At 39.7% G+C, this 22,138-nt stretch overlaps 1 protein-coding gene across 6 annotated transcripts in view; it reads right to left on the bottom strand.

Moving 5' to 3' along the window:
- The window catches only part of DPY19L3 (dpy-19 like C-mannosyltransferase 3), a 70,640-nt gene that overhangs the window by 38,522 nt on the left and 9,980 nt on the right, over window positions 1-22,138 (bottom strand). For 5 of the 6 annotated variants that reach the window (XM_045987482.1, XM_045987481.1, XM_045987483.1 and 2 more), the window contains exons 4-6: window positions 6,117-6,207; window positions 2,491-2,612; window positions 1,608-1,753 (exon numbers count right to left, since the gene is read on the bottom strand). In XM_045987482.1, the coding sequence (XP_045843438.1) occupies window positions 1,608-1,753; window positions 2,491-2,612; window positions 6,117-6,207 (359 nt within the window). The remainder of the gene's footprint in view (window positions 1-1,607; window positions 1,754-2,490; window positions 2,613-6,116; window positions 6,208-22,138) is intronic. The other variant, XM_045987484.1, reaches the window with a different exon arrangement.

Genomic DNA, 22,138 nt, shown 5'->3' with positions numbered 1-22,138 from the left:
TGTATATACATCTATATACATACACACACACACACACACACACAAACAACTTAACCTATTAAGCTTTAATTTCCTCATCTCTCTGGAGCACCTGGGTGGCTCAGTGGGTTAAGCATCTGTCTTGGGCTCCGGTCATGATCTCAGGATCTCAGCCCCTCAGCGGGCTCCCTGCTCAGCGAGGAGTCTGTTTCTCCCTCTCCCCCTGCCCCTCCCTGCTGTTTACATTTGCTTTCTCTCAAATAAATAAATAAATAAAATCTTTTATTAAAAACAATTTATCATCTCTAAAATGGTCATAATATCTGTCCTGTAGGATGGTTAAAAGAATATAGATAGGGCGCCTGGGTGGCTCAGTGGGTTAAGCCGCTGCCTTCGGCTCAGGTCATAATCTCAGGATCCTGGGATCGAGTCCCGCATCGGGCTCTCTGCTTGTCAGGGAGCCTGCTTCCCTCTCTCTCTCTCTGCCTGCCTCTCTGTCTACTTGTGGTCTCTCTCTGTCAAATAAATAAATAAAATCTTTAAAAAAAAAAAAAAAAAAAAAAAAAAAAGAATATAGATAAAGCATTTTGTGAAGTGGTTAACATAAAATAAGCACTCAATAAGGTTATAAAAAGAAGTAATTTGCTTAGGATTATAAAATAAAATCAGTATTAGAACTTGGCGCTGAAGTTTGAAGACTCCTATTGAATACTGGTGTTGCTACTGTACGTCAAGCAATAATTTGTGTATCTTGACTATGTTTTTTTAAAAAAATGCTATTTCGGATGTCTGGGTGATTCAGTTGGTTAAACGCCTGCCTTTGGCTCAGGTCATGATCCCAGGGTTCTGGGCTCAAGCCCTGTGTTGAGCTCTTTACTCAGTGGGCAGCCTGCTTCTCCTCCCTCTGCCCTTAGCCCCTCTTGCACTCTCTCTCTCTCTCTCAAATAAATCAATAAAATCTTTTTAAAAAAATGCTTTCATGGGGCGCCTGGGTGGCTCAATGGGTTGAGGCCTTTGCCTTCGGCTCGGGTCGTGGTCTCAGGGTCCTGGGATCGAGCCCCGAGTTGGTTTCTCTGCTCGGCAGGGAGCCTGCTTCCCCCTCTCTCTCTGCCTGCCTCTCTGCCTAATTGTGATCTCTATCTGTCAAAAAACTAAAAAAAAAAATCTTAAAAAAAATGCTTTCATGCTCTAGTATCTAGAATAACAGATATTAACTAAATAATATAAGAACTTCCTTACATTTGTACAGTGCTTTATGCTTTGCTAATTATAAGCCACATACAACCCTATCAAGATTGATAGTAAAGATACCGTTAAACGTCTTTTAGAGAGGAGGTATGTGGCCAGAGAAATAATGATCACATATCCAACTGGTAATAGAACTAGACTTATGTCGAAGATTCTCTTGGCCTGTCATTTAATGTTCTCTTCCTCAGCTGGAAATATATATATGTAATTAGGATTTCTACCTTGCTAGATAAGACAAGTAAACACCACTAGGGAAACCAAAGAGAAAACACTCCCATACAAACCAGTGTGGCTGAGTAACTTCCTCTGACCTGGAAATCAAGTAACTTTGTTTTCACTTCCATCTTAGGAAGGGAGAAGAGATACTGATTTCAACTCACCTATTGGTGACGTACCAGAATGCTGCTAGAAGCCCCGACAGCCATGTCCCACTAAGGAGCCAGCTGGTTGTGTACAGGGCCGTGACATAGATCGCCTGCAGTCCAAACAAGGTGTAAATATAAAAATAAACTGGCTCTAAATATTTCTGGAAAAAGGAACAATAAAAAAATATTTGTTATGGAACCCTCATTAGCTTTTCATCGTCACTTAAAAAATATGACAGTGAGGGACAGCTGGCTGGCTCAGTCACTAAGAAGGTGTGACTCTTAACCCAGGGTCAAGAGTTAAAGCCCCACCGTGGGTGTGGGGCCTACTTACCCAAACAAACAAACAAACAAACAAACAACAAAAAAATATGAGTGGAAATTTAATATTCAGCAACTGAATTACAAGCACTAATTAATTACAAGCACTAAGCCTCTATCAGTCCTTTCTGGGCAAAAGTGTGCTGGCAGCCTTTCTTCTCACTAGCGGAATGGGAGAGGGAAGGAAGGCCTGGAGGACTCTGGCTTCTTCTTTAGACAACCTTTATATCTAACTGTGTCCCCATGAAGTGGTCACTGTGATTTGCTAATTTCCAATTTTTTAATTTAAAGATAAGGTACGAGTGATTACATGCTTCTAAATGAAAATATGTATCAGCTTCTAGACTGCATGCATGTATTATTAGCCAGGGTGCTTCTATATGTAAAAAAAAAAATCTTACAAAAACATATATAAAGAGCAAAGTTCACACCACATCCGGAGAAAATTAGGATTCTTGTTGCTTTCCTACCAAGCCAGTGGAAGATCAGAATAACATATGTGAAAGTTGCAACTTAAAACAGCAGATTTTGACTTTTGTGTGATATTAACAATTCAATGTCAGAGAACACAACATACCTGTATTGGTAGGACTCTATATAAAATACTGAGAAAAACTTCTTGGTAAATATTCATTCGTTGAAGAAGGTTAATTGTCCTCATAGACTCAGTTTTGTTATCATATATTAAGCCATGAAAACCTAAGGTTTTGAAAGAAAAAACAGGAAAAAAGAATTCCAATTATAAATTATAAATTATTCAAGACTATTCCTAGATTCTTTAGTGTGTGCCAGAGAATGTGCTAGGCATTGGGGATGTAATAGTAAGCAAAAAACACAATCCCACCCTCAAGCAGCTTACTGTATATTAGATGGACATTCACATGTTTACATGAATACAGGTAAATTATAACTTGTGTGAGGACAACAACAAAAAAACCACATATGTTCTTTTACAGGAATTTAGGCCAAGAGGATTTTATACTCCCACTCTGCCCTTCCTGCCATGAGACCTGTAGTACTTCTTTGGGGGCTATAAGTAGCCTCTGGGTTTGGCCATTGACTTGCTCTGACCGATGGCATGTGAGAGGATGGGATACCTTTTCAGAAAAGATGGCATGTGTCTCCACCAGCAATGTAGCTATTCACCTTTGTCATGACAACAGCAGGTTCCAAAGAGGGGCGGGATAATAAAAGTAAGAAATAAACCTGTTGTTATAGAGTTCCGTGGCTACATTGAGGTTATTTGATGCTGTAACCAAGCTAACTAATTCACAGAAGGTTCGAAGAGATGGTTCACAGAGGGGAACATGCATACAGTCCCGATACATATGAAAAGATGCTTAACCTTGCGCCTACGGAAAGTGCAAATTAGAACTATGCTGAGATACCATTTCTTACCTACCAGCTTGGAAGAAAATTAAGAAGTCTGACAACATTCTCTATTTTATAGTCCTTATGAAATTAACAGATTCAGGTAATGATCACCGATGGTACTAACCCATTAGGTGCAAGGCTGAGAACTTATTAACGGACCAGTCTCAACCCTACAAGAGATTGCACCATCAAGTGCCCCCAGTGTGGAAGCGTACAGCACCATGTAGGAAGCAGTCTTGCTGAAACAGAACTGAGACCTGAGCAAGTCTCCAGATCCAACTACCAATTAACAGGAGATGCAGGCAACAGAGAATCATGAAATGACACCATGGGGCTCCAGCAAAATCCAGAAAGCGAAAACCTCTATCAGACAAATGAATCGTGTTTTCAACAAAAAAATTACAAGAAAAGAAGACAGATGGAAATCTATAGATGAAAAGAAACAGAGAGGGCTCTGGCAGGCTTGGTCAGTACAGCAAGCAACTCTTGATCTTGGAGTTGTGTGTTTGAGCCCCATGTGGGTGTAGAGATTACTTAAAAATAAAAGCTTAAAAAAAAAAGAGAGAGAGAGCAAATGATTGCAATGCTTGGACTTTATTTGGATCTCAAAAACTATATTAAAACTCTGAAAGACAATCATAAAAATGAGGAACACTGACTAGATATTTGACAGTAAGAAATCTCCTAATTGTGCTTTAAGTGTGATAATAGCAATGTAGTTATATTTAGAAAAGGGGTTGCCATCCTTTACATAAATATGCTGATGTATCTACAAATGCAGAAATATGCTGTCGTGGAGTTTCTCCAAAATCATCCAGTTTGAAAATGGGGTATAGAGAGGGGACAAGATAGGTTATGAGGTGGTAACTGTGGAAGCTGGTGACAGACATGTGAAAATCCACCAGAGGATTCTCTCTACCCTTTTACACGTTTGAAATTTTCTAGAAAGAAGATCTCAACAAACGACTTAGAAGAAATGAAACAGATGAACCACTGAGATAATAATGGTGATATTTCGAAAAAAAATACCCGTTTTTCATCTTTAAGAGCAGAGTTTCTCAACTTTAACACTACTGGTATTTTGACATTTGAGGCCTGATAATTCCTTGTTGTTGAGACATTGTAGGATGGTTAGCAACATCCTTCCCCTCTGTCCATTTCAGCAGCACAATCGTCCCCAACCCACCCCAGCTGGGACGACCAACAATGCATCTCGATGTTTCGGGTGTCCCCAAGGGACACAACTGCCCCTCAGTAAGACCCACTGCTTTAGAGGATGCTAGAGAAGCAAATCACAATTTTGAGAACTCACGGACTCACTGTTCTCAGTAGTTATGCTCCACAAAGTTGCAGTGAACACTGAATTAGCAGGGTTATGTTCTTATGAGCCTCTGGTCATGCATTTTCATCAACTGATCAACACATGACCTTGATTTATGTGTTTCTGTTTAAAGACACTTTCTTCAATATATATGAGCGATTCATTAACGCTGAACACATGCCAATAACATTAACGCATGCCTGAGCAGAGCTTATCTAACATGCATGTTTTCTCTGTATGCCTTCTTCACGGCCTGCGTGCACTTGGGAACTCCAGACAGCACGTTAGCACTATGCCGGGGGCCGTTTCAAACCAGAGAATCACCAAAAAAAGGAGAAAAATGAAAAAGCATGGCCCTAGGTAGACTGTGAAAAGGACACTGTAGAAGGAGAGCTGAAAGGAGACGCAGTCATCACCTCATTCCACCTCGGCTGGGAACATGCAAGCCAGGTGACTATGTGTTCTCGCTGCTCTGCACAAGCCCGTGAATGCCTGCCAGAGCCCCACGAGTGCGGATTCTGGGGTTACGAAGAGGTTCGAGTAAGTGAATTTGCAAATATGGACTCCATGAATAACAAGGATCAACTGCATAGGGAAAGAAAATCAACACTTATCCTGCCTTTGTCGAATAAACTGGACCTCAGGGTCATCAAACAGTTGATGAGAAAAAAGCTTCTTAAATAACAGAGTTCCAGCTAACAAACACAAGGGGAATGCAGAAGGTCACATTTGTAAGTACTGAAATGACAGATATAGGCAATAAGCATCAATGGCTGCTAAAACCATTAAGTGAAAGACTGATGGGTAATAACCTTATTATGGGGGAACCTGGCTATCTACACAGGAACCAACTGACAGATACTTCGGGCGCAAAAAGAAAGCTAACCAACATTTCATGTCTCCTACTGTAACAGAGCCAGAAGTGCAAAACATCATCCATGAAGGATTCTTGCCAAAGATGTATCCAAATCCAAGCAAAGCCTAGCAAAGGACACAGTAAGTAGGAGAGTTCCCTTCTGGGGCTTCGATGAGTAATAGTGGCTGAGCTCTAAACCACTCACCAACAGCAAAATGGTGGGAAAATGGTAATTGCAAAATAAAGGACCGAATGGGGACACTGGGGATAAGAAGGACCACTGTACTTCTTGTCTTCTCACCAAAATGCCTCCTGTTTTTAGACAATACTCCTTTCACTTGCAAAGACCTCTTCCAAAACGATTACTGAAAAAAAAAAAAAAAAAAACCAAGAAATTGCAAACAGATGAGTTTTGGGATGGAGTAGAGCTGAGGAGAGGAGAGTTATGTTGGGTATTACAGAACTCCTTTCAGAGCCAAACACTGGTTACTTGAGCAGGGAAAAAGTACATGAGTTTAAGGAAAAAAAAAAGAAAAAAAAAGGCACACAAGTTCTAGAAAGCATTTATAAAATGCTTTAGTGCACAAGTAGGTTTGGCTGAAATATTGCAAAGGAAGAAGGAAATCCCCGTAAAGCTATTAGTTTTAATTACCTTGCATGAGGGTTGGAGCCTGTAGCATTTGCTTGTAGTAGGAGTAATACAGCCCACATTCTGTTCTGAATGAGATTTCTCGCTCCACTTCCTGAAATAAAGTTAGGTCTACTGGGTTTACATGACCTAGTTTTTTGTTTTTTGTTTAAATATCTATTGTCACGGCAGAAAGAGGATCCAAAACTACAACTTAAAAGGAAAAAAAAAAAACCCCTTTCAAAATATAGTCTCAAGAAATCTTGGCAAACCAAAACAATAGAAGGCTAGTAATTGTTGAAGCTGGGTGGGAGTTATAGGAGTTTATTGTATGAGTCTTTCTACTTTTGTGACTGTTTAAAACTTTCCATTAACAAACCATTTTACAAAATAGAGACAACTAGTTCCGTTTACACTGACGTGTCACAGTTACCATTTTTCTTTTATTTCACACAAATTAAAACTTAAAAAAAAAACCAATCTTACGGAATACTAGGGAGAATCAAAATAGGCACAGTATAAAAATCCTCCCAAATGAAAAGAACTATAATTGCATTAGACACCTACCTAAAAGCTAACAGTATAAGATTAATAACTTCCTATTTATTCTCAGAATATAAGATAGCCTGAATGAAAAGGGGCAGACCTTTTACATGTGAATTTTAGTTTGCCAAGTGTCAAAGATGGTGGAAACTGTGGAAAGATGCTCATGTAGGCGAATGGATACAACAGTAAACCGCTTTTAAATAAGTATTCAATTTTAGAAGAACTGAAAATTGAAAGTGACAGCTATTAGTCAATTTGGTTGTAAGATGCTTTTATAAAATGTAAAATTTAAATCATTAACAAACTCTGGAGGCAACTGGTAGTGAGGATGGGATGGGGAAGACATTCTGGAACAATCATATTAATATTTTAGATACTGTATTTCACATACATACATATATCTCTATCTCTTTCTTTCTACACATAATAGTATAAATGAAAGAAAATGGTAATTTGTCGTTATAGACTCTTTTACACCAGTGTCTAAGAAGTCAGGTCCTAGAATCTGGCACACATTGTCCAAAGCGTATTTCCATCTCTGTTTTTCCTACCATAGCAGATCCCTATTCCACAAACCCAACCTTAATGGGGGAAGATGTTAAACATGAAACATGGCATGTTCTAACGGATCAGCTTCTTTGAACACACCTTTGGTTTTTTTCCCCTACTTCCAACAACTTTTCAAACTGTAATAAACATTTCATGAAAAGAACCACTCATACTATTTATCTTCAGGCCTGAAATTATTTCATGTGTCTCTTCTACCCTTTAAATATTTCTCCTGTTGTTTAAAAAGCCATTATAAATTGATTCATGAATAAAGCATTGAAGAAGTACTCAGTTATCTGAGTACATCCAATTACTGACCTTGAGACACAAACTTATGTTTCACCATTGTTCACCCTTTTTTAAAAAACCGGGAGGGAGGGGCAGAGTAGCAAATCTTATATAATGAGCTTCCTTCCACAGAAAACAGGTTTATCTCGGGGAAATCAAACATGGAAAAAAGGCCCAGTCAGATTCTGAAATTTACTTTCATTAGCACACTTGCTCTATAAAGAGGACAATATACAACGACGGCGCTCTCTTAGCTTTTGCCTTTGCTACTGATTTGTGTTGTCTCGTTCACAGCAGTAAAGGCAATTCTTAGCAGTCATATCAACAGTCATCTTTAATTTTTTAGAAAAACTGTTCTATTGCTTTTCTTAACAGAAAACTAGACTGGTATCACTTGTTTCTATAATATTCACACTCCTACTTGGTCAAGGAGCCACCGAGGCTGTGAATTAATGTTAACTGAGCAAATGTTAGCTTTTGTTCATGCAAGTAACGGAAAAAAAACCCCATTAAATCTAATTACATTCCTTTTCTTCTCCCCAGCTGCTTCAAGTGTTCAGAGTACGGCTGTCTTCAATGGAATATTCTAATGTCAAACCTATATCCCCAAATCAAACTGGAGAGGCAGATCAATCATTTACATGAAGAGGGCTTCACAGCCAACACGGTTCTAAGGATAAAAGAAGACTGACCTTATAAAGACGGGGGTGGGGGGGGAGAAAAAAACCCCACTGCTCTCAGTACAAAGGTAGAAAGCTTTTGTGCTCCACCCCTCTCTTTTAATATACCCAGAATGTATAAAGAACTGAGGGGGTCCTAATTAGTAAAAAAGCATTCAAACATGATTAATTGGTAATCTTGGCACCAGCTGTATGGAACCAAATGCTAGACTTTATTAGACAGACACTTGCAAGTTTTACATCTGCTTCATGCTAAGAGAACATCTGCTTTACTCATTCAAACACTTTTCCAGTTTTACAGCAATTTATACTTTGCCTGCTGGATTGTGCTAGTGAAAATGTACACCAAGAGAAGCTACCCTCTGAAGAATGCAAAATGAACAAATACTTCATATTTTAATTTGCATCGGTTCCACAGGGAAAGCGATGCTGGGAGAAAGAAAGGATCTTTTCTGAAGATAATGACAGAAAGAAATAGAAAGACGAAAGCATTGTATTTTTAAGGAACTGTATAGCTAACACCATTTAAGTAGTAGTTTATATTGTAATTTCACAAAAGTACTCAAAGGAAAAGCATTAAAAAATGCTCACATTTAATAATCTGCATCCCCTAGAAAAACTGAAAATGTAACAACCCCTTTTAGACAAATGACACCAAATCTGCCAAAGGAAACCTCTCATTAGTTTTTAAAAATCTTGTGAATGTAACTTTTGTTTATAGAAACTGCACCCAAAACAATGAGGCCGCTGGTAGTGGGGAAGCCAGGGAAAGATGAACTTCATACATGTCATCTGTTTCAGAATTAGGTAACAAATCATCGCACCAAGAAACAGTAGCTCACGATAAAGACAGCTGTTCTTGAAGTTTTGCACTGGGAATCATGCCCTTAGCAAATGTATTTATGGCACATACATGGTTGATGGTCTGGTTCGATTCCTGTCCATCTGTTGGAATGGAATGATTCTTGCCCTGGAGTTGATGAATGTCTTGATGTGTGAGAGCTGCCAAGCAGGGTGTGGGAGGTTAGACGGCTGCTGTGGGGACCGGCACCCGCGGGGCTTGCACAGAAGCCACCACCAGTCCTCAGGAGCACCTGCAGTCACCGCTTCGCAGACTTGCCCTGTTTAGTCTAAAGAGTCCTTGCTTAGCAGGTGCATTTATTCGGTGCGAAGATACGCAAATTCTGTAATATCAAGCCAGTATGAAAGTAAGAGCGGAAAATACCAGCCTAAGAAAGGATTGTACAAACTTGGTAAAAACTGAGTGACAGGAGTGCTTTTTTAGCCAAATGAGAATGATCTTTCCTTATCACTCAACATTTATTTGCTGGGGGAAACAAAGGTGTAAAACCTCAGTCCTTGATCCTGAGGGGTTTATGTTTCCATGAGAAAGAATAATGCATTTTTTAAAAAGGAAAATGACAACTCAAGGAAGGGTATGAATTAGAGAGAAGGAAGAGCATGAATTAGAGAGAAGGAAGAGCCTTGTGCCTGAACTATTAACCCAGCCCCCATTGCATTCTGTGCTTCTCATTGGTTTCTTTTTTGCTCTATCTTCCTCATTCATTCATTTATTCATTCACTCAACAAACAGCTACTGACCAATAAGTGACAAGCATTCACCTGCTGAGAAATTCAGTTGGGAACAAAAGGGACACAAATCTCTGTTTTCACAGGATTTTTAATCTAGAACAGAGGGAAGAATTTCCTTGTTTAGTAAACAAGTCCAGTATAAGAAGTAAAGCAGAGAAGGGGGGTGGGGGTGGGTGTGCTGTGGTCTTGTAGATGCATGAGGAAGGCCGCACTCGTGAAGGGACAATTGCAGAGATGAGGCGAGGCGGTGAGCCATGTGCAGTAGACCCTGCCAGCCAGACAGGACAGCCAAATACACCTTGAAGAATAATGAGGAAGGCTGCGTGGTCTGAGTTGGGGGGGAGGAAAGAAGGTCAGGGGCGGCAGTGCAGAGCAGTCTGAGAGGTAACGTGGGGTCAGACACCCAGTCCTGGCAGGTGACAAGGACTCTAGGCTTGCACTCTGAGCTAGGTGTGTGTGAGGGGAGCCAGGAGGGAGGAGGTCAGGAGGGGGGTTTCAGACATGCTGAGCTGGACTGTGAAGGATTCTGAGTGGGAAGGGAGCTGCCGTAATAAATCCAGGTGGGGATAAAGGTCGTGGGAGGTGATTGCATTCTAGATACTGTCAAAGAAAACCTGATAGGACTTCCTGAGGCTGTAAGGTGGGACTTGAGAACCAGGACTATTTGAGGGCAGAAGCCCAAGCCACTGAAGAAGGAAGCTGCAATTTACAGAGATCGAGATACCAGGAGAAACACGTGAGGGCAGGACGGTCAGGTGGTTGATGTCGCACCTGTTGAGTCTGAAATGCCCACCAGACATCCAAACTCAGGTGGCCAAGTCAGAGGCTGTACATGCAAGTTTGGAGTTCAGGGGAGAGGTCTGAGTAGGGACAGACGTTTGGGATCTATCAGCACAGAGATGGTATGTAAAGCTATGGATAAGACTGTTCTTAGAAATGAGAGCGGACAGAAAAACAGAGCCAAGTCCTGGGTTCCCTGCCAACAAGAAGTCAGAAGGCTGAGGAGGAGCCTGTCAAGGAGCCAAACGATCAGCTGGAGAGGTAGGAGGAGATCCGGGAGAACCCGTGTCCCAGAGCCAAGAAAAACGCTGAGAGCCCAATGAAAACGAGGACGGAGACAGGACCACTAAACTGAACAACCAGGAGGGCCTCAGTGGCTTGAACCAGAACCTTTCAAGAGCAGGGACAAGGCCGAAGCCTGACTGGAGTGGGTTCAAGAGAGACAGCGGGAGGAGAAGAACAGAGACCACGGGCTCACAGACTTCTGTGGGGAGGCTGGGTGTGAAGATGAGCAGGACAGTGGGACAGCAGCTGAAAGAGAATGCGGCTCCGACAGCCTCCCCCACTCCCTGCATGGGAGAAGGCAGGAGAAGAGACCTGACAGCTGGAGTGGGGGGATTCAGGAGAGGCGAGGGAGAGGGCCTCACACCTGTGTGGGGACAAGTCGGCATCCAGGGACGACATCCGGGCAGAGGCGGGGTGGAAGCATGTGGAAGGTCTCTTCAGCTCGCCTCTCCTTTCTCTGAACATGCAGGCTGGCATACTGGGTGTTTGGGGCTGAAGGACTCCCTGACCTCCCCCTTCTCCCCCGAGTCTCTTGTGAAAGCTGTACCCCTTGTCCTGGGAGGAAAGAACATCCTTATCTCCAGAGATGGAGGGACAGGAACCAACAGGCCTTGCTAAGTTTGCCCCGGTTCACTACCCCTACCTCATACCTTTTGGTCCTATTACATTTTTTCTATGACTTCCTACTCTTAGTCAAATTGAGCATAAAAATGCTCAGGTTTAACCATTTCTTCAGGTCTTCATTTCCTTATGAAGGTGCTAGTATCACATAGAACTTGTATTAAGTAAATCTGGATGCTATTCTCTTGTTCGTCTGTCTTTTGTCAGTTCAGTGAACAGGACCCCAGCAAGAGGACCTAGGAGAGCAGGGGGTCCCCCTCAGCAGTGGAACAGGAAGCAATGCAACAGCTGACAGTCAAGACTGGGGAAGGTCTTGGGGAGAAAGGAGGGAAGAAAAAGTTCATCATCCCAGGAGAGCTTGGGGGTGGGGAGTACATGGACAAAGGAAGTAGAAGAGGACTGCCAGGGAACTTTTTTTTTTTTTTTAATATTTTATTTAGTTGACAGAGAGAAATCACAAGTAGGCAGAGAGGCAGGCAGAGAGAGAGGAGGAAGCAAGCTCCCCGCAGAGCAGAGAGCCCGATGCGGGGCTGGATCCCAGGACTCTGGGATCATGACCTGAGCCGAAGGCAGAGGCTTTAACCCACTGAGCCACCCAGGCGCCCCTCCAGGGAACTTTTAAAAAAGGCACATTTGAGGTTTTCTTTCCTTATTAATTTCAATTTGAGAAATTTAAAAAATATTTTGGTATCTCTGTATTTAATTTCAGATTTAGTCCCTGCTACTTACTGAGTTTTCCTACTGCTTGTAATAATTTTTCAGATTGGGGCGCCTGGGTGACTCAGTGGGTTAAAGCCTCTGCCTTCCGCTCAGGTCATGATCCCAGGGTCCTGGGATCGAGCCCCACATCGGGCTCTCTGCTCGATGGGGAGCCTGCTTCCCCCTCTCTCTCTCTGCCTGCCTCTCTGCCTGCTTGTGATCTCTGTCAAATAAATAAATAAAATCTTTTAAAAAAATAATTTTTCAGATTATTCTCTTGTGGTTTCCAGGTATATAATGACACAATCTGCAAATAATGTCACATTCTTCTTCCCACCTGTTGGTATTTTTTTTTTTTTTAAGATTTTATTTTTTATTTATTTGACAGAGAGAGATCACAAGTAGGCAGAGAGGCAGGCAGAGAGAGAGGAGGAAGCAGGCTCCCTGTGGAGCAGAGAGCCCGACGCGGGGCTCGATCTCAGGACCCTGAGATCATGACCTGAGCTGAAGGCAGCAGTTTTTTTTTTTTTTTTTTTTTTTTTAAATTTTATTTATTTGACAGAGAGAAACCACAGAGAGGCAGGCAGAGAGAGAGGAAGGGAAGCAGGCTCTCTGCTGAGCAGAGAGCCCGATGTGGGACTCGATCCCAGGACCCTGAGATCACGACCTGAGCCGAAGGCAGCGGCTTAACCCACTGAGCCACCCAGGTGCCCCTGAAGGCAGCAGCTTTAATCCACTGAGCCACCCAGGCGCCCCCCCACCTGTTGGTATTTTTTACTTCTCATGTTTATGTTGCTGGTCCCTCCAAAGCAATGTTAAACAGTATTAAAAGATCGCTTTGGCTTGGAATATGCTTCTAATGCCATGATGCCACTAGACACACGTGCTGACTTAATTAAAATGAAAAATTTCATTTCTCAGCTCCTGAACACACTTGGCTAATGGCTAGAGTATTAATTCAGCACAAATAACTTTTCATTATCATACGAAGTTCTATTAGATAGCACTGTTCTAGTGTTTCCCTAATAGGTAAGGTCTTAGCATTTGGTCTGAAATGTATGCATGCTATATTATTAAAAAAAAAAAAAAAGATGCATCTATTTTCTTAAGTTTTACTGAGCTAGAATTCGAATACTATACACTTCACCCATTTACAGTATACAATTCAATGGCTTTGACTATATTCACAAAGTTATACATGCATCCCTAGCACCAATTTTATACTATTTCAATGCCCCTAAAAAGAAACACCACACCCCTGGTTGTCACTCTGCAAATCCCTTGTGCATTCCTAATCTAATTTCTGTCTCTTTAGATTGGCTATCCTGGACATTTCGTTTTAATGAAATGATACAATATGTGCCTTGTGCCTGATTTCTTTCATTTAGCATGTTTTCAAGGCTCCTCTAATGTATCATTAATTCACTAAAAAATTGCCAAACAATATTCCATTCCATGAATATGCCACATTTTACTTATCCACTCATCCATTAGTGAACATTAGATTTGTGTCCTCTTTTTGGCTATTATGAAAAATGCTGCTATGAATATTCATGTACCAGTTTTTGTGGGGATGTATTTTCATTTTTCTTGGGTATTTCCTTAGGAGTATAATTGCTAAGATCGTACAATAACTATGTTTCAGTGTCTGAGGGCCTGCCAGACCCTTTACCAAAGCGTTTGCACCATTTTGCATTCCCCCCAGCAGTATAGAAGGTTCCAATTTCTCCACGCCCTTGTCAACACTTATTACATGTCTTCTTATTAGAGCCCTGCTCATGGATGTGAAGTGTTACCTCACTGTGGCTTTGGTTAGAATTTTCCTGACAGGCTAATGATGTTGAGAATCTTTTCATGAGCTTTTTGTCCATTTGTAGATCATCTCTGGAAAAATGTCTCTTCAAGTTCTATGCTCATTAAAAAAATTGAACTCTATTTTTATTATTGAGTTATTATGGCTCTTTGTAGATTGCAGACTCAAATCTTTTACCAGGAATATGATTTGTAAATATTTTCCCCTATTCTAAGTGGTGTTTTTTTGTTTTCTTGACTGTATCCCCTGGAGTACAAAACTTTCTAATTTTGGGGAGGTCCAATGTAACTATTTTTCCTCTAGCACAAGCTCTGGGTGTTGTATCCAGGATGGCTTAGCCTAACCCAAGGCCATGATAATTTATTCATGCTTTTTTTTTTAGAAGTTTCATAGTTACTTTTAAGTCTCTGATCCACTTTGAGTTAATCTGCGTGTATGTAGGAGGAAGGGGCCCAATTTCCTTGTTTTGCTTATGAATATCCAATTGTCCCCAGGTCATTTGGTGCAGACTATTCTTTCTTCATTTAATTGTCTTGGTATCTTTGTTGAAAATCAACTGACCAGAAATATAAGGGTTTATTTCTGGACTCTCAATTCTGCTTCATCTCTCCTCATGCCAATGCTCACTGTCTTGATTACTGTACTCTTAGAGTAAGTTTTGAAATCAGGGAGTGTGAGTCCTTCAACTTTGTTCTTTTTCAAAACTGCTTTGGCTATTCTGGGTCCTTTCAGTTTCCATATAAATTTTAGGGTCAGCTTGTCAGTTTCTGCAAAAACATCCACCTGGGATTTTGAGAGGGATCATTTTGAATCTGGACACCAATGCCATCTTAACCAGACTGTCTTCCAATTCATGAACATGATTTTAGCTTTAGACTTGTTTTGCTCAATTTATTCTAAAGTACCTTATTCTTTTGTTGCTATTGTAAATGAAACTATTTTCTTTCTTTTTAAAGAGGTTTTATTTGAGATGATGCTATTTTCTTAATTTCATTTTTGGCCTGCTCATTGCTACTGTATACGAATACAATCAGATTTTGTATATCAATCTTGTATCCTGCAATCTTGACAAACCCACTTATTACTTCTAATAGTTCTTTTTGGTGAATTCTATGTAGAAGATCATGTTACTATAAACAGAGAGTTTTACTTCTTCCTTTCCAATTTGGAGGCCTTCTGTTTCATTTTGTTGCCTAATTTTCCTGACTAGGACATCTAGTATAATGTTAAATAGAAGTGGCTAGAACAGACATATTTGTCTTGTTCCTAATCTGAGGGGAAAGCTTTGAATTTATCACCATTAAATATGATGTTAGTTGTGCGGTTTTTGGCAGATGCCCTTTAGGAGACTGAAGTTTTCTTCTATTTCTAGTCTGTTGAGTATTTTTTATTGTGGAGAGTTGCTGAATTCTACCAAATGCTTCTTCTGTGTCTTCTGAGACAATCATATGATTTTTGTCTTTTATTCCAGTGATGCAATGGGCTCATCTGGTCTATTCTTAATTTTAAGTTACATATGTTACAAGGAAATAATAGATTTTTTCAAGTATCTTTTTTTTTTTTTTTTGTATCTTTTCAAGTACTGAGATAGCAAACAAGTATATTACTAGATTTGCCAACAATTTCCTTTAGTTTCCTGGCATAAAAATGACTTTTTCGTGGTGCATTATATTTCTGATATGCAACTAGATTCTCTTGGTATTAATTAGAATTTTTGGTTCAAGATACATAGGTGGGATTAGTCTCTGAGCTTTGTTCTTTTTATTATTATCCAGATTATATACAATTGATTCTCACTATTTGCAGATTTCTGGTTCTTCAATCTGCCTACTAGCTAAAATTTGTAACCACCAAATTGACAGAATTAATACTTGCTGTGTTTTTGCAGCAAAGTGCAGAGCGGTGAAAGTGTGCTCTGCCTCTTGCTCCGGCTCTCAGACAGAAACGATCAGAAGAGGAATACTGTAAGGGGCAGTGAGTGCAGTGACCGCAGCTCTGAGCCCCCATGGATGGAGTTGGAATCCAACTCTTGTACCTGTTAGTGGGGCAGCCCTGGCAAGTCATTTGACCCTCCGGAACCTCATTTTCTCTTTTATAAAATAAAGAAAATAGAAACTACCAGGAAGTGTTTTTAGAATTTAAGACCTATGTGTGTGTCTCTCTCTCTCTCTCTCACACACACACACGCACACACACACACACTTCCCCAGGAGCAATGGTTTGGTATTCTCCTACTCAGTGTTCTCAGTGACTCTTAGAACGTTAACTGGTGGGGATTAAGGAAAACTCACTGTGGTTATATTCTGATCCCCAGTTTCAGTGTGTTACATCTGATTTATAAAAATAATTTGGAAGTTTTCTTTCTCTTTGGTGTTCTAAAATGGCTGAAATAGTACTGGAATATTTTATTTGGTAAAATTCCTCCATAAAATCAACGGGGTTGGCTGTTTGGGGAGGTGTAGGATGGGTAGCTCTTTACAAAGTTTTCTCTGCTACACCTGCAAAAATAACATGTTTTGGGGTCCGTTTTGGTAATTTATATTCCAGAAAATCATGTTTCATCCATTCATCTAATTTGCACTGAATCAAACAAAACAGACTTCTGGTGCTTTCCTATTTCATGGTCTACGGTTATTTCTCTGCTACCACATTTCATGATCTCTGCAATTATTTCTCTGTTATTTCTTAATTTGGGTACTTGTATTTCCTACCTCATCCTTATCCTTATTTTTCACTCCCCAAATAACCATTCATTAATTATTTTCCTATTTTCCAGTTGACCAATTTCTCCTTTTACCTTTATCCTTCCATTTCTAGATTTTTACTTTCCAACTTCATAAGTGGCATACTTTTGTTTATTCATTTTTATTTCCTAATATAATACTTAAAGCTAAAAATTCTTCTGAATACTGCTTTAGCTGTATTCCCTAGTCCTGAAATATAGTTTTCATCACCTTCTAGATTTCATTCATAATTTCTGTAAATTCAGTTTTAATTTCCTGTGACCAAAAAGTTAGGAAATATTTTTAGATTTCTAGAAAGTAACTTTTTCTTTTTAGTTATCTTCAGTTTTTATTTAAAAGAATGAATGAATGAAAAGAGTATAATGTGAGTCTGTGACCATTATCCCCAAAGTCAAGAACAAGCCAAGACTATGCACTATCATAGTGCGATAAGGAAATAACGCCTGTAGTTTTGGATCTGAGATTTTCTCTATGGCTTAACATATCAACATTTTAGTTAATGCTCTGTGGATATTTGAAAAAAACAAAACAAAACATACATTCTGTCTTTAGATATTTATAGACTAGAACCCTTATTATTTTTCCTAGGCCATCTATATTCTTGTTTTTGACCACTTTTTTTTTTTTATGAACTGAGAAAGAATTAAAACCCAGTATTAATGTGTTTCTCTGTTTCTTCTTGTATTTCCGGTGCTTTCTGCTTTATAAATATTGGTAAGTTACCTGACACATGGAGAGTCCTATCTGTGGCTGGCATCTTTATCACTGAAAAACTGCCCTTCTTCACTTCATTTAACACTTTCCGTCTAAGACTTTCTTTCCCCCTTTTGGGGAAACAATTCAACAAATCCTTATCTATCTTTAGTCTAATCCTTCTAAGGAACTCTGTTCTGAGAATCTTATGCATATAGTATATGATTTGGATTTTGCTTTATGATAGTTTTTATCAAGTGAGTAAAGCAGACAGACTTATTTATACAAAAATATTCTGGCATATTTGTGTTAATACATGTTTTATCAGATTTTTTTGTTACTCTTTAGAACAAATCCTTTACGATATGGTCCGTGTCTGGGGTGTATGTGTGTGTGTGTGTCTTTTAATTTGGAAGGTTTGTTTTTGTTCTAGGAGCTACCTTTATGACTTTGAAGGATAACTTTATTCTCTATTTCTATGGACAGTATCTATTGAGTTCCTATATAACAAGTAATGATAATCTCAGGAAATGTATAGTCCCTGCCCCATTTTACTTGATATTTTTCTTGGAATTTTCTTTTACAAACACTATACATCTGTCTCTTGACTATTTATTTTTAAGTAGGCTCCACACCCAGCATGGAGCCCAACGTGGGGCTTGAACTTGCCACCCTGAGATCAGGACTCGAGATGAGATCAAGAGCTGGACATTTAGCTGCCTGAGCCACCAACGTGCCCCTGAACTTTTCATTTTGAAATGAAACCTGACTTCTGTCTATTAAAAAAAAATGGATTCCTCCACCATCTTCAACCTTTTCTTTTCTTTCCTCTTCTAACTTATTATTACATTGTTATTCTGTTACTGTTTCATAGTTATAACACTGCTAGGTGTTACCATGTTGTTTCCATCATATTATTTTGTTCTACAACTATTTAGTGCTAGTTCCACAGTTAAATATGTTTGCACCTCAAGGCAGTCTTTCTGCCATGGTTTTGCCTTTTCTCTCTCAGCTGGACAAAGTTTTCCCCCTACCAGTTTCTTCTGTTCTTAAAAAAATATATTTCTCAGAATCAGAACAATTTGTATAGTGCTTTTATACATGACAGAATGACTGGATTAAAATATATAAAGCATATTTGCTTATGTGAGTTTTGTGCAGGATCATTCTAGGTCTTTAGGCATTAAATGTTACCATGGAAAAGTTGGAAGCCACACTGACTTCTCTTATAGGTAAAGGGATCTTTTGTTAGGATGTCCAGGGGTTTCTTACTATTGAAGCCCAGCAATTTCACAGAACTACATCCTGCTAATGATTTTTCTAGGCCAAGTTTTCCTGGGGCCCATTGTGCCCTGTCAATTTGTAGATTCAAATCATCTTTCATTTTTCAAAGGTTTTCTTGAATTATGTCTTTAAACACGATTCTCCCTTGTTTCACTGCTTTGGTTCTCTGCTGTTGGGACAAATTATGCATGTTTGCTGTTGTCTTACTCACCTGCCAGATTCTCTCCACTATTTTAACTGTATTAATTTCATTTTTTTTTAAAGATTTTATTTATTTATTTGACAGACAGAGATCACAAGTAGGCAGAGAGGCAGGCGGAGAGAGAGAGGGGGAAGCAAGCAGAGAGCCTGATGCAGGGCTTGATCCCAGGACCCAGAGATCATGACCTGCGCCGAATCAGAGGCTTAACCCACTGAGCCACCCAGGCGTCCCCATTTTGTTTTCTTTTATCAGGGCAACACTTCTTATTCTGTGCCTCCTGCAGACTCTAATCTTCTGTGTGTTGCTTCCAAGATCATCGTGATTTCTGTTATGGTTTTATCTTTTAATTCGACTTCTTGCCTAAGTTCTGCCAGCTCATCTTTCATTTCCTCTTGTTACCTTTCTAAGTCCTTGAGGATGGTTTATACCTTCTTACAGCCCTGCTTTGAATTCATCTTCCATGGTGGTAAATGCTTATTATGTTAGTTTTTAATGTGAGTACGTTTTTTAATTCGGTCACAATTTTCAGGTCTTTGCTAGGAATTGTTTCTGTTGACTATTCTTCATCTTATCATCTGTTCCTGTTTTTCTCTTCCTTTTCTTCTTGCAGTTTCACTGTACAGATCCTGTGCTAGTTCCTTCCTGGTTGTGAGCCATTTCTGAACGTGGCCAGTTCTTACCAAACCAGCTACTTGCAGGAAGTTTATGTGGGGGACAGGCCGGGGCTACTGGTCAGGCCAGCAAGAATTCTCCTTGTGATACAGTGTAGTTTACAAGAGCGAACCCTTTATTCTTTCCCTCATTTTAGTCAACCAAGATTGGCAGCCTCAGAGCTGTTCATCACAGTTTTCTCCCTTTATCCTGGTCTTCTTAAATGGTACTTTTGCAAAAATGGCTTGTCCCTGTGATTACTGCCTTCGGCCTGCCTAGCTTACTTCTTTCGTACAGGAAGGTCTCCAGGAAAGCTCCTGTCATTACTGCACACATCTGGCCCCATTGTTCTCCTTGGGAGACCACAGTCTCACCGCTCAGGGTATGCCAGCAGCCTCGGAGAAGTGGCTTTGGCGACTTCCTCTGAAATCTGCAGCTCTGAGAGTCCTCTCCTGGTACCTTTCCACGCTCCTCCGAGTTTCACTGGGTTTGGTGGCCCTCCCTCATACACTGTTCTAGTTCAGAGGCCTTTCTTAGTTTCATCAAGGATGGAAAATGCCTATCTGCTTTTCAGTTTCCTTAACTGCTTGGAGGTTAATTCTAAAGAGATGAAGGAACCGACATCTTTACACTACCACTTTAAAACAAGAAGTAATGAGCAATTTGAGGGGATTAACTATACAATTAGGTACAATCTACCCCAAATCAGGGAGCATAGAAATAGCGAAATAACTAAGAGTACTAAATATCAAAAAATACTAAATTATATAAACATAATCATTTACATAATAATCGTGCATGTTCATATACATATGTAACTTTATATATGGGAAAAGCATATGATATAACATCAGATAAATCTGATTATTAGAAGTATATTAAAAAAAAGAAGTATATTGCAGGGGCATCTGGGTGGCTCAGTCGATTAAGCATCTGACTTATTTCAGCTCAGGTTTTGATCTCAGGGTCATGAGTCATAAATATGTGAAGTATATGCACATACAGGATGAAGCATGAAGAGAAATACAAAAACTGGGTTTTGTTAGGGGTAATGAATACTGAGTAATGTTTTTGATTTAAAGTTTTTGTTGTCACAGTATAGTTTGTAAGAAGTAACACAACACGTGTTCAAAAAAATAAAAAGAGTCAAGCTATATATATTTTTACGCTAGCATCTACTAAACACAAGTCACTAAAAAAGCACTGACTAGCTCCCTACTTGCCAGGACTAACTATATCCTATCTCTGAAGGCAAACTCCAAAAGCTGTGTCCCTCTGCTCCAGTTCCAGCCCAGATCTTTTATAGCAGCTGTTGTCCCTATCTCCCCTCTCTCCTCCTTATAACGCTTCCCTCACCTGTACAGGTCAAGCCCAGTCTAAACAGATCACTGTCAGTGCTGATGATGGGCTGGGCACCATAACGGTAAACAGCAAGTAAGAGCATTGGCTTTGAACCCTTTTAGTGTGTTTTGTTTTTAAGAAAGGGCAGCAGAAAAGCACGTTGCCTTTAAAGGTCAATTTAGAGTTAAAAGGTTTGGGCTTTGCAGACAGCCAGATTAAATAAAATGTTTAAATTGTACCTAAAACAGTGCTAAGCACACAGTAGACATTCAATAAGCGGGGGAGGGCACCTGAGTGGCTCAGTCAGTTAAGCGTCTGCCTTCGGCTCGGGTCATGATTTTGGGGTCCTGGGATAGAGCCCCACATCAGGCTCCCCACTCAGCAGGGAATCCACTTCTCCCTCTTTCTCTGCCCTTACCCCCACCTCATGCTGTGTCTCTTGCTCGCTCTCGCTCTCAAATAAAAATAAATCTTAAAAAAATAATAAAATTATGAAAGAAATAATGAAATCTTGACATTTGCAATGATGTGGATGGAGCTAGAGAGCATAATGGTGAGCAAAATAAGTCAGTCAGAGAAAGACAAATGCCCTATGATTTCAGTCATATGTGGAATTTAGAAACAAATGATCATGGGGGGAAAAGAGGCAAACCAAGAAATGGAATCTTAACTGTAGAGAACAAACTGGCGGTGGCTGGGGGAAGTAGGCGATAGGGATTAAGGAGGGCCCTTACTGTGACGAGCACTGGGTGATGTATAAAAGTGATGAATCACTCAACTGTGCATCTGAAACTAATATTACACTGTACGTCAACTGGAATTTAAATAAAAACTAAAAATAAACTAAAAAATATTCTAAGAAAGGATAGTATATACACATTTTCCATGACCATTTAAACCAATGTCTTCAACTTTCAAGTTGTTCTCTGGTCCAGAGTTCCCACATTCAAATACTAACATTGTTAAGATTAGCAACTAACATTTAAAGCATTATTCTGAATGCATAAACTCAATGTGTGATTTGTTTCTTTTAGAAACAATGTTTTTACTCTCTGAATAATTACAACTAATTCAAAGTGTTCAGAGAAGATCAAAGTATCTTCATAAAAAAATAGCCTAGCAATTTTGGTAAGTTATACCCCATAAGTATAAAAATAAAACAGCTTTACACTTCTCAAATATTCCCATAATCCCCCAATATGAAAATGGTATAAATTAAGGAGTAAATTTCTGAAGGCGTATAAACTCTGAAAATGAGCCTTCCCTTTGGCTGAGTA

Source organism: Meles meles, chromosome 19 (assembly GCF_922984935.1).
Source record: "Meles meles chromosome 19, mMelMel3.1 paternal haplotype, whole genome shotgun sequence".
NCBI lineage: Eukaryota > Metazoa > Chordata > Mammalia > Carnivora > Mustelidae > Meles > Meles meles.
This window is presented reverse-complemented; position numbering and strand designations above follow the sequence as displayed.